Raw genomic sequence first — 12,788 nt, 5'->3', positions numbered from 1 at the left:
TCACTGTGTAGAAGCCGCAGGGCCACAGCCCCCGACCCAACTCATGCTTGTGAACCTTTTTCTCCACGTTCAACCATTACGGAGTCCAGGAGACTTTATGGGACTGGAGGGTGAGAGAGAAGCCAGAAACCAAGACAGAGAGTCAGGAGTTCAGAGGCCGACATGCCTGCCCGTGGGGTGAGGCACTCGGAGAGACAGAAACTGAGAGTGTCTGTATCCCCAACCATACAGTCACAGCTAGGCAACCCCCAAAGACAGCCTAATTCTGCTGTACAGACACTGGGGTCGCAGCTCCCTGACCTGGGGCTGCTGAGAGCAGTGGGCAGAGCTCTTCTGATCATTTCTTCTCAGAGTGGACTTGATCTGAACCTATCCTTTGTGTCCCCTCACTGCCCGTCACCCGCTTCCTCTCATCTGATGCTCTGTCCCCTTGGATTCGGACAGGGGCGGTAGACCTGGCTGTACCACATTGCCTCTGGGAGATTGAGGGACCTGAGGGATAGGGGCTTACCAGACTTCATCTCCTCCCTCCCTCGGTGACCCCTTGCACTTGGCTGGAGAGGAAGGAGGAGTGGGAGAAGTCAGCTTCTGCCACCACTCTGGTCAGAATGCCCTCTGAACTGTGTTCTGGCGGCAGTGACAAGAACGAGCACTTCCAGGTGTATTCTAGGCCTGCAAGCTACTTTAGCTCTTCTGAGCCCCCCAAAACGTTAATAATAAGAAAATTATTGTTGTACTTCAAGAGGGGAGACTGAGGCACGGAGGGGTGGAACAACTCGCCCCAGGACATATGGCTCAGGAGAGTCCCCCAGTTGCCTCCATCAACATGCCTCAGTCAGGCGAGAGGTGAGTGACCTGGGTGGGACCTGGCTACCACTGAAGGCTGGATGTTGCCCTAGACTCGCAAGCCTGGCCTGACTGCAAACACTCAGAGTAGGATTTGGCGTCTGGTTTCAGCTGGTGGGCTAGTGAGCTCTGGGCTTAGAACACCCATGGATGTCTGTTCTCTGCTTATCCCAGGGAGCCGAGAGTGTAGGGGCAGGCTGTGCAAACATACACAAGCACACACAACACACATGCACATGTACACACATGTAACCTTCCCTCTGGGACCATGCTATGACATTACACACCACTCATTGCAAGCTGAAGTTCTGGGTACCAATGCTACTCTGCTTCTTCTTAGTTGGGTTATCTCGTGTGTGTGCACAGCGAGCTCCTTCTTTAACTGTACCTGTGTCCCCGTCATCTGTACACCAGGAATGGCAGTTGTACCGTTAAGGTTACCAGAGCCCCAGACCAAAAGGATGTAGAGAAAGAGGTTTAGAGTAGGGACCGGGTACTGGGACTGGTGCAGGAGAAGTCTGCAGGGTTGGAGGTCCAGGAGAGAGCCACACAGTCCCCGGGCACAGAATTCCTTTCTTACTGGGGACTCTTAGCATTTGGGACAAGGTCCACCATCAGATCGGAGGTCTTCTGCCTCTTGCAACATCTCTTGGTTTAAATGTTAAATTCCTCTCCACAGCAACATCAAGAATGGTGCTTGACTCCGATATGGGACACTATAGCCTGCCCAAGTGGCACATAGAAATATCATGTTTGCTGATGGCGATCATGGCCATATTCCACTCACAGAGCTATTGGAAGAACCAACAGGTTAGACTAAATAAACATTTTGGAAATGCCTTTCACTCCTCATGCCTGGCTCCCCCATTACTACCGCAAAACACTCCCAGAAAAATTTAATCCTGCCCGAAACACACACCAGTCAGGCCCTGAGTTTAACCATTTCTGTAGACTAACCCAGTTGGCTTATTTTGGGGGAAATCTGGTGCAGAGTTTCCGCATGGACACTGGTTGGCTTACCACTCACTGCTCAGTGATGAACCAGAGATGCCCACTGCTTCCCTGGGTCCCACCCCCTCTCACCTGACTCAATCTTCGGTGTTGAAAGCCCCAGATAATCCCATGTCATAGCTCACTAGGTCCACAGTCCCCTGCTAGCTGGTGGGGACGGGGGTGGGCAGCCCTTTCTACCATCACATGTGAGCATGTGCGTATGCACGGGCTCAGATAGACAGACAAATAGACCCAGAGAGCCACAGAGCTCAGAATCAGAGCTTCCAGTTTACAAGTCAAGCTCACATCAGGGCACACACATCGGTGTTCCAAGCTGAACGGATGTGCCATGGGAGCAAAAGCACACTGTCGTCCCACAGGGGACGTCAGTGATCGCAGCTTCTGTTTCGGGAAGCGTGGTGGCCTTTGTGTCACGAATCCATTCCATCTCACTACTGTAATAATTCCAGATTTGAAACAAAGCAAAAAACAGCTGGATGCGGTGGCAGACACACTTAATCCCAGTATTCAGGATGCTGAAATAGGCTAACTTGCCCCAGTGGGACAGTGTGTTTTGGACACTAGTGGGTGTTGACCTCAGGAACAGCCTTTATTTTTTTTTGGCTCACACCTTATCAGACTATAAAATGTTTGTGCTCACGCCTCAGGGAAGGCCGTGGCTGCTGAAAACAAACAAGAAACAACCCATGTCTTTGCCTGAGTGCGTGGAAGGGAAGCTTGGGTCCCTCTAGAGCCAGGAGGATTGCAGGCAGGGCAAAGGCTGGAATAACTCACAGGACTCTCTGCCACTTGGGGTGGGAAACTCTCGACACAGAATGGAACATAAGTAAGATTGCAGGGTTCCCAGAAAAAGGGCTTCTGCTCAGGGTCACCTCCAGATCACAGAGCACCCCGTGTGGATTAGGAAAATACATTCTCTCTCTGTGGCCGTAGCTTGGTACATGGAACAGAGACCCAAGCCTTAGAAGCTGCCTTTGTGTGGCACCGTGCAGAATGCACACCTGCGGCCTGGAGGAGACAGCAAAACCCAGATGGGTCTGTGGGGCCCGAGTACAGAGGGGATCCATGCCTCAACTCCAGGAGGGGCTTTCAGGAGCAGCTGGGGGTACAGTGGCCCCAAGGACAATACCAGGATCTAGTTAAAATTAAACTGCCGCCTCTGCCCTCACATACCAAGACTCAGCATGTGGGCTCTGCCAGAGCTTGGCTGGGGCTGAAGAGAATCCTCAAACTGAAGCGAGTGTCTGCCCCTGGCGCCACGAGGCCTCAGAGCAGACACTCTGCCGAGCGAGCGTGACAAAAGCAACCAGCGCGTGTGCACGCGGAGCTCTTAACGCACTTCTATTTTTACCTTCGGCTTTGACATGATTTGCCGGATGAATGCAGAGCAAATGACAAATACCTGGCATTCCTCCGCAGCCTGTGCTTCTTCCTGCTCATTTAACAACTGGGAGCCAGGAGTGTCCCTGACAGGAATGCTGATGGATGGCTAAGGGCGGGCGAGGGGGGGAGGGGGAACCAGTTCCTTCGGCTCCTAGGAAGATCACATGTCAGGACGGGCCTATTGTCTGAAAGTGAAGGGAATTTCTATAAAGAAAGGACATAGCCACACAGAGGAATGAAGACATCATTATTATTATGAATCATCATTACTATTGTGTGTGCATGCTTGATGTGTGTGTGTGTGCGTGCACACACACACAGATGTGCACACATGGATCCATGGTGGAGGTCAGAGAATAAATTCATGGAGCTGGATCTCTTCTGCCATCTTCAGGTCACAAGGTACTAAGAGACATCCCTCTCTTTGAAACAATGGACTCCCCAAGTTGGGATCTCATGTCAAGAAAGAAAAAGTTGAAGTTTTGTGCAGTCAGAGGAGGTGCTCTGTCTCCCAGGAAGAAATTTCTCACAGTTCAGACAGCTGTCAGAGCCCTTGCAGGACAGGGGAGAGGAGACAACAGTGCTGGGCGAGACCACACACGGACCAGGACTGATCAGCTACACGTATCTCTGGCCCTGTATTTTAACCTCACCTCATATTAGGACTCTGAAGATTGACTTGAGGTGCCCCCGAGCCTCTTTGTTCCTCTTTCCGAGGTGTGACCACACTGAATAACTCTCCTTTCTCTACTTTTCCGTGTTACTATCTGTCTACTCAGCCTTTTGAGCACTGGTGGCTGAGCCTGGCTGATTGGGCTCTGACTGTATCAGCCCCAGGAACAGGCCTGCTCCAGGGTCCTTGGTGAGGCTCACACGCTCCATCGTGCAGGGACAGGGAAGGAAGGGCCCCTATCTGGGCTCCAATCGGTGTCATAATGGTGGCAATGTAAGCAGGACCAGTTGACCTTGGCAATGTGGGGATCAGTGCCAGGTGCCCAGGGCAGGCTACAGGGGGGAGATGCCACTGTGGACCCAACAGCGGAGGAAATGTGAGAAGGTCACCCAGCCAGGAAGTAGCAGAGCTGAGATCCAAACAGTGGCCTGGAAGGCAACAGGGACTCTGACCCCAGGACAGGGCCCGCAGCCAACAGTGGCAGCTGCTGACCTTCTGGCCATAAAGAGGACAGACAGCTGGGAGATACTACCCAAACACAGGAGGGGAGAAGAAACCCACATCTCCGCTCTAGCCCGTGTGTGCCTGCCATTGAGAGGTGACTGGCGAAAGGGGCTTGTCTAGCATCCTCTCTGTCTGCCTGCAATCCCAGAACACACCTTCCCGTTTCTTTCCGGGATGCTTGTGGGTGTTTCCCTTGCTAGACAGGCTAAAAGCATCATGCAGAGACAATAAATGAGGAGTTTCAGGGTGCTTTATTGAAACAAGGTGGGTCAGTGGGAACTTGAGTGGCAGGAGACGTCCAGATGCCTGTGGTCTCCCTTTTACCCTCCACTCCTGCTAAGCAACCCTCCACCTCAACCGGAAGTCAGGGTCTGGTAGTCAGTGAGTTGGATTTGGGATCAAATGTGCCAGTGGGAAGAGGGATTTTCCTGAAACCAGAAGGAAGTGGGTTGGGACTTAGGTAACTGGAGGACTGAGCATGACCTAACAGAACTGAGGAAGCAGAGGCCTCTTTGCACCTCCGAGTCCCAGGTGGTACCACCTGGAGCCCTGTCCCCAGGAGTGTGGGTGAGTTGCCTGGACGCCATGCTGCGTTCTCCTCTCCTGCTCTCTGCTAACCTAGGACACTGCACACTCTACTTGCTACATGGCACTGGGTCCCAGCTTGCGGGGGCCGGGCAGTGGGAGCAGGCTGCTTATCCCTGGAAGCCCAGCTCCTTGTACTTGGCGGCAATGTCATTCCGGAACAGCTCCAGGGCCTTCCCCAAGGCACCCTGAGCATCTGCTCCGAAGTCGGAATGTTTGCTCTTCAGAACGTCGATGATGACTTCTGAGATAAACTGCAAGGAGGGGACAAGAGGTTGCAAGTCAAGGGGCTGAGCCAGCCAGGAGCCGAGGGTGCCCACCCACTGCCCTCCTCTTTATTCCAGAGCCATTTCCTGGGCCCTTATGATGTCCCAGGTGCCATTCTGTGCAATCATTGTGAGCCAACTCCTTTAAGCCCCCCTACCAATAGGAGGCAGGCACGACCACCATCCCTGCTTTGTAGATGGGGAAACTAAGGCAGAGAGGGGTGTCAGAGACTTCAGCTACATGGCACACCCTGAAGTCACAGCCAGGAAGGGCACTTGAACCCAGGGGGTGTTACTTGAGCCCCCCCCCCCCTTCACCTCTGGAGCTCAGGATGCGTGCCCACCCAGCAGCCAGCCCATGAGAGCTCATACCAAACAAGTGGTGGCGTTTTACTGAGGAGATGACCAAGTGGCCTGGTCGAGGTCATGCAGCAGATTTACCAGCTGCTCATCATTTACAATAAGCTACGGTTGGTCCCAGGGACTGTGGACAGGCCCCTGCTAGCTCAGGAGTGGGGTGCAACTCCTGTTTTGATCATTTCCACAAGGCCCTCATGTGCAAGTGACAAAGCAGACACGGGAGTGGGACACAGCAGAAGGAGGCACCGAGGGTCACAGGGACACAAAGGAGCACAGGGCTCCTTTGTAAACACACCCCTGTTAAGTCTGCCCCACAACTCACAGATACAGCAAAGATAGTGGGGCTTGGGTCTGCAGAACCAAGCCCAGCATCAGGGAGTGGGGAGAGTCCTGTGTCTGACCCCGCTCTGCCCTGGGACTCCAGCTCCAAAATGGGGACTGAGAGGACCCCTGGGGACTCCTTGTCTGGCTTCTCTCCAGGTCACAGTACAACTGCTTGCTAGACCACCATGGAGTGGGGGCAGGCATGCATTGGAAAGCAGAAGTACCCTTGGCTCCCAAGTGGGAATCCTGCCTCTGTGACTTGCATGAGCAGTCTGTGCCTCAGTTTCCCCATATGTCTAGTGGGTGCTTTAGTGGGAAGCAACCAGGCCACTCCCATAGAGCTACTGAGCTGGGGTTTAGATATATGCCTTCGGAGACTTGCCCTGCGCTGTGGCCACCTACCTCCAGGTACTTGACGGGGATCTTGTGCTTGGTGGCGTGTGACTGGGCCAGAGGCTGGATCTCTGCAGCATGCTGTCCCTTCTTTTTCAGGATGCCACCCAGGGCTGTGAGCACTGTGCAGCCATGCTTCTTCAGGTCCTCCGAGCCCTTCATATCATCCTCGGACTTCAGGTTCTTGAACTTTTCAAACTTATCCAGGGTCTCAGGGTGAGCCTTAAACAGCCTAGGGGACCAGGAGGGACGGAGTGAGACGGGTAGAGTCTGAAGGACTAGACTCCTGCTGTGTTTCTTCCCAGTTGTGGGGTGCACCACACCTCTCCCTGCTTCAGTATTCCCTATGGATGGAGGTGACATGACCTGATCTAACAGGTTAAACGCGGTTACCCATCGAGTGTCGGGCGCAGTGCATGCGGGATAAATGCCTGCTGTTCTGTTATCATCGGTACCCTCACCCTCTTCTTCTCCTGGTCACTGAGAGGGCAAGGGCAGTGATGTCTCTACATCTTCACCCCATTTTCTCTGTTACCCAGAGAGTGGGGTGTGTTGGGGCTCAGCACCCATATGTCAGCTCTATGCGGGGCTCACACCTACCCTTCCCTGTCTTCCACGCGCTTCCTATTCTATAGACAGGGACGGACTTTGAAATGGAAGGTCCCCAGCAGGATCTCAGGGCTGGTGTGCAGAGAAGCCAGGCAGCCGCTGGATCTGGGTGACTCAGAAGGCTACCCCGGTCTATGACCTCTGGCCAGCTGTGACTGCCGTGAGACACCCCCTATCCCAGCGTAGACTTCAGAACCTCCCTCACTCCTTTTCTAAGGATGATGGCAAAGTGACCCACCAAAGGCCATAGCTGCTCCTGCCTGCCACCCTGGGAGCTCTGGCCTCTTCCAGTCGGGGACCCAAGCCCTGCTCTAGGAAGACGGTGAGGGCCGCAAGGACCACTGCCCTTCCCAGATGAGGCCAATCCCTGATCCACTTGGGGACAAACAAAACACCGTCAAAGGCACTGGCCTGCCCTGGGTCACAACAAGTGGGCATCAGATCTCAAAACTGGAGCCTGACAGTAATAGAATTCTCATCCGGTCCCCCCTAGAGCCCCACCCTGACGTGTTTATCAGGGTGACCTTGGCTGCCCAGGCTCTGATACCGTGTCTCTGAGCACGTACGTTCCTCTTTGTGTATCAAGCCATGTGGGAGGCACCTGGTCCCCATGGCCCCTGCCCAACGGTCCCATGGGGAGGGTCTCCTGTGACCAGGACACCAAGTTGCTTCAGCCAAGCCAAGAGCTAGGTCTGGCTACTGAAGAGTCACTTCCCTCCACAGTCCCCCGAGTTTGTGGTCTGCTGATGCCCCAGCTCTTCTCTCGTGGTGCCCCATTTCCCCATGGGACCAATGGGGCCTGGGTGTGTGTGTGGGGGTGCTGGTGCTCCTCCCTGTTCCAGTCCCCCTTCCAGGCCTGCCAGTCTGGTTAGGACCACAGCGAGGGATGGGTGGTGGCTCCTGAGATTTGAGCGAGAGCACAAATGCCGCCTGTGGTTTGCACAGAGGACACACTCGTGTAAAACACTACGGGTTTTACCTGCAAATTCACCCAATCCCCACAGTACACCTGAAGCAGAGTCTGCCATTGCATCAGGCCACAGAGGAGGAACTGAGGGGTTTAGTGCACAACCAGCAGAGGGAGCGTGGGGGCTCTGCCTCTCAGTGCCTAACCCCTTCAGTGCAGGACAGTAAGGGTGTAATGTCCCACAGCGGGGATAGTCCCATGTCCCTAGTGGATGGGTGCCTGATGCAGCCACCGGGGTCAGCCAGTCTATGTCCCTCTTCCTCATCCGTGGTCATGCATCGCGGACAGGCCTTCCCACCACTCAAGCACTTCACTGTGTGTCAGTCATCAGCTCTGTTGACCATAGGGGCCCCTGATGTGCCCATTCCAGCTGCGCGGACTCAGGAATGCCCAGGAATCACTACTTGCTCTTCAGGGAGGCAGCCATCACCACAGCACACCACTAAGAGAGCCTGATGTTAGCAAGCATGTAGAAATGGAGGCACAGGAAGCCTGAACGTCCTGCAGGGCTTTCCCCCTTCACCTTCTGGGTGACCACTTGAGCCCTATCACGGTCACACAAAGGCATCCTGTTTGTAAATGGTAACATACGAACCTACCCCCTCCACACACCACACATGCTCGCAGAAGCACATACACACAGACGCACAAGTCTGTTCTTCATGTGTGTGGAGAGCCAGGCACACAAGCTGGTGCCGTGACGATTGACGGGTCTGTCCCCAACCGTGGTTGTGTCCCAGCCGCACCCCGGGAGCCCATCCACAGCCGTGTGCGTCACTGACAGCTCGCCTCTGGCACCTTGTCCAGGGTCTCTGACTATTATTATCTAGCGACAATGATCCTTGAGTTCCTGCTGACAGATGGGTAGCCTGACACCCACCGGTGAGCCCAAGGTCATCAGGCTGGATGGGGCCCGAGGAGAGCAAGAACAGGGACTTGAGGCTTTAGGCTTTTAGAGATACTGCATTCTAGTTCTGGCTCCGTCCCAGAGTCCTGTGTGATGCCGAAATAGTCACTCATCCTTTCTGAGTCTTGGCTCATTGAATGCAAACCAATATGGTTGTTTAGGTGATTTCTAGAAGGCTTACCCCAGCCTCCCCCTCCTCCAGCCTTAGGCAGAAGAGGACGAGGCTTGCTCACTTCGCAGGAGGAGAGGTACAGGCCCCATATAGTCACCTGGTTCTCTGATCCCTGAACTCCACAGGTGGAGTTCCTGTAGTGGCCCAGAGCCCATGCCCTTGAATTTCCTTGACTCTGGGGTTCCTTTCTTCATCCTGTTTCCAGGTGGCCAGGCTCAGAGGACAGGCTGGTCAGGGAAGGGAGGCTGCCTCTCTGTTGGCCTTTACACTGCCGCCCAATCAGAGCCCAGCCTAGGAGTACGTAGGGTGGTAGCTAGGAGGGTCACCAAGAGCATGGACTCCAGCCAAGTGGCCTGGATTTGTATCCCATCCATATTCTTACTGCCTATGTGATTTGGGACAAGATGCCAAACCTCTCGGTTAGATAGAGCTTGTAAAGGTGTTCGTGACACAGGGGCTTGTCTGTGAGACTCCCTCCTCCTCTACGTCTCCAGCTTCACCACCACTATCACCACCTGGAGTCTTTCTTAGGGGCGCCATGGCACTGACATGGGCTGGTTCAGACTCTGTGAGTCGGTTCTGGCATTATGTGAGATGTTGCTTCCCTAGAAGTTTTTCCAAACCTTTCTTGGCTCCTAAATCCTTTCCCTAACAAAAATGACATCATAGGGGTTGGGGAGATGGCTCAGCAGGTAAGAGCACTTGTTGCTCTCCCAGAGGAATGGGGTTCAGTTCCCACGTGTGGTGGCTCACAACCATCTGCAGTTCCAGGGATCCAGCGCCCTCTTCTGGCCTCCTTGGGCACTGCATGCATGTAGTGCACATCCAAACATGCAGGCAAAATACTCAAACCAAGTAAGAAAAATCTTAAAAGACAAAAAAAAAAAAAAAAAAGAAGAAGAAAAATGCAGGTTTGAATGAACCAGAAAAGATCCAGACAGGAAGAGCTGAGGCTTTGGGGCAACCAGCCCCTTCCACCTGGAGCCTACAGCTCTGCTAGCGGCTGGATCTCCTTGTTCTAGAGCGCTGTTTTCCAGCTTAGGCCTGTTAGGGCACTTAGAGACATGACCTTGCTGAGGTCAGCAGACGAGGCTGGGGTTGGTATCTGGGACAGGCCAGGAGCCCAGTGTCCATGGGACACTTGCTACCCTGAGAGATGGCATGACTCCCTGGGAGGTCACCTCCTTGCACCCACAACCGGAGAAGGCTGGAATAACTGGTGTGGCCCCGTGACCCAAGTCTGAGACATGACATGTACTGGGGGCTCTTCAGGGTCAGCAGCCCTGGGCATGCTGTCCCACCTGGCCCTGGGTCCTGGCAGGCCTCCATTACTCCCCTGGGAAAGGAAGTATGATTATACAATACCCCGAGTCTCCTTCAAAGCCCCAAGTCACTGCCCAGGGCCTGGCAGCCTTGGGATCTTGCAAGACTTTCTTCTACCTACTCTGGCCCCCAATAACCTGCTGTCCACAGCAAAGGAGAACAGAGACTGTGAGTCCCAGGGCGGTCTCAGAGAAGCGAAACAACTTGTCCAAGGTCACATAGGAAATCTGTGGCCTAGGATTGATGCTAACTTGGGGTAGGGGTTAGTCCAGTCAAATAGGCCTGTAGTCCCAGCACCTAAGCGGGGTGGGGGAGCAGTTGGAGAAGAAAGACAAGCAGGAAGAACCAGGGGTTCCAGCAGCTGCCCAGCCTCCTTCTAGTATGGCTGTCCAAAGGGCTCTGACCTCAGATGACCTTTCCCCCAAGCTGAGGGGCTAGCAATGGACAGGGGCCAAGGGAGTATGCAAGACCATTGGGATCAGGAGGACGACTCACCCTGGATCAAAAGTAGCAAGGAATTCATTTCCAAATTACAGCTTCAAGGACATTGTTGGGGCTGATAGCAACAGGGCCACCTCCTCCCAGAGCCAAAATATTGCTCATGAATATCCCACTGGGCTTCTGAGCCAGCCTCGGGGTGAGGCATGGCAAGTGAGGCCCCACGTACAAGCCTCAGCAGCCTTCACTTGCCCAGACTCAGAATCTCGGGTTTTCTCGGCTTATCTAGGAGATCCTTGCAGCAGAAGGCAACCACTTGCTGCAAGCTTCCAGTTCTCACGAGTGGGCAAGCCCTCCCTCGGCCCTCATTATTCTGGCCATCTGCCATAATAAGCTTCTTCTCGGCGCTCAAGCTCGATCCAGCTGCTGACGTCAGTTGGGCTGGATGGGTCCCCTTTTCCTTTCCTCACTCCAGGCCCCAGCACTTAGAATCAAGTGAAATCTGAGCTCTTTATTGCAGCCAACTGGTCTACCCTGCCAACTTCCACCTTGCAGCCATAGGCTGGTAATCTTTAGGGGACAGGTGGCGGGATGGGGGGTCTCTCCCTCTTACCCGATGAGCACAGCCTGTCCATGGCCGGCAAGGTCAGCCTCCACCTTCCCCCAGGCATTCAGCACCAGCTGCCACTCCCCGTCACTGAGCCCCATGGCAGCTTCTGAAGAGGACCAGAGGAGTGAGCTGAAAGGAGTGAGTGTGGGCCGGCTGTCAGTTGTGGTTTGAGGCCACCTGGTCCTGGAGGGCTTTTATACCTTCCCGATGTTATTCTGGCCAGGATCACTGAGTACCACATGCTCCTCCTGCCACCCTCCTCAACCCCCCAGGGGTCTAATCTCTGCCTTTCTCTGCCCTCACATGGGCAGCTATTTTGAGGCAAGTGCCATTGTGGGGAGCTAGGACAGCTTGGGGCAATAGGGGGTGGGGAGCGGGGACCCGCCAGGCCACTGTCTGGGCTTGCACAAGCCCACGAAAGGGCACTGAAACCACTGCCAGCAGCCACTGCCAGCAGCTGAAAGTCAATTCTCCCCGTCTGCTGCCCAAGGGGACTTGCCATGTTTCTAAGCTTGGGCACAGGCTTCCAGCTGGCCCCCAGAAGTCTCCTCTCACTTTCCGACTGCTTTTCTTTTTTACTACGTGTGTGTGTGCGCGCACATGCATGTGTGTATGTGTGCCACAGCATGTTTGTAGGGTCAGAAGACAACTTTCTTTCCTTTTAGAAAGACCCAAGGATCTTCAGATCCTTGGCCTTGGTGGCTAACCATTGTACTCACTAAGCCAACATGAAGCCCTCCGCTTACTTCCTGTCACTCCAAACTGAGCCGGAAGTGGTAAAAAGGAGCCACCGTGGGTCTGCACTTGCTGCTGAAAGTCACAGACAAGTCTCTGAGTCTGGGTCCAGCTCTGGGCCTGCTCCCTGTTCCCTTTGGAAGGTTGTTCTACCATGCTCCGTGAAGCCCTCAGCCCCTTGTCTTGCGTTGGGATCTCCTACCACTCAGCTCCCCTTGCTGCCTCATGTGGCATTTCCAGCAAGGTGGTAGCTGCCAGAGCTCCCAGATTCTGCCAGGCCCAGCCCCCCTTCTCTTTGCCTGGCTCTTGCAATTCTCCAAGAGTCCTCAGGGCAAACACCGACATGGGCCCCAGGATGAATAACACAGCTGGCATTTGATATTAGTGAGTCCAAACTCATGTTCTCAAAAGCCTTATTCAGGAGCTACGGAGATGATGTTCAGTGGTTAAAGGTACTTGCCTCCAGGCCTGAGGATCTGAGTCCCATCCTCAAGACCCACGTGGTGGAAGAAGAGAACAGATTCCTGCAAGCTGTCCTCTGAATTCTCTCTCTGTGTGTGCATATACAATAAACAAATATAAAAATAAATTTTAAAATTTTGGGGGGGGGGATTTTATGGGGTATCAGAGGGTCTGTTTCATTTATCTATGTATCTTTTGAGCCCCACACTAGTCGCTC

The 12,788-nt window shown here is 54.0% G+C and overlaps 1 protein-coding gene across 1 annotated transcript; it reads right to left on the bottom strand.

Moving 5' to 3' along the window:
• Nucleotides 1–4,654: 4,654 nt before the first annotated feature.
• Mb (myoglobin) lies at nt 4,655–11,551 on the bottom strand. The gene is made up of 3 exons (XM_041671749.1): nt 11,378–11,551; nt 6,358–6,580; nt 4,655–5,259 (listed from the first exon to the last, which is right to left on the bottom strand). Exons 1-3 carry the CDS (start codon nt 11,470–11,472, stop codon nt 5,116–5,118), a joined length of 462 nt encoding a protein of 153 aa, XP_041527683.1. The 5' UTR covers nt 11,473–11,551; the 3' UTR covers nt 4,655–5,115.
• Between the last annotated feature and the right edge of the window lie 1,237 nt (nt 11,552–12,788).

The sequence above is a fragment of the Microtus oregoni genome, unplaced genomic scaffold, assembly GCF_018167655.1.
Source record: "Microtus oregoni isolate MIOR12 unplaced genomic scaffold, Mior012 000022F_ref0000154, whole genome shotgun sequence".
Lineage (NCBI taxonomy): Eukaryota > Metazoa > Chordata > Mammalia > Rodentia > Cricetidae > Microtus > Microtus oregoni.
This window is presented reverse-complemented; position numbering and strand designations above follow the sequence as displayed.

What these genes read in the sequence shown, in the direction of transcription:
- Mb (XM_041671749.1), bottom strand. Translation starts at nt 11,472, where the DNA reads ATGGGGCTCAGTGACGGGGAGTGGCAGCTGGTGCTGAATGCCTGGGGG. An exon ending in GGACAGGCTGTGCTCATCGG is followed by an intron (nt 6,581 to 11,377) that starts GTAAGAGGGAGA and finishes CTGGTCCCCTAG; the next exon opens with GCTGTTTAAGGCTCACCCTG. An exon ending in TCCCCGTCAAGTACCTGGAG is followed by an intron (nt 5,260 to 6,357) that starts GTAGGTGGCCAC and finishes CCCTCCTTGCAG; the next exon opens with TTTATCTCAGAAGTCATCAT.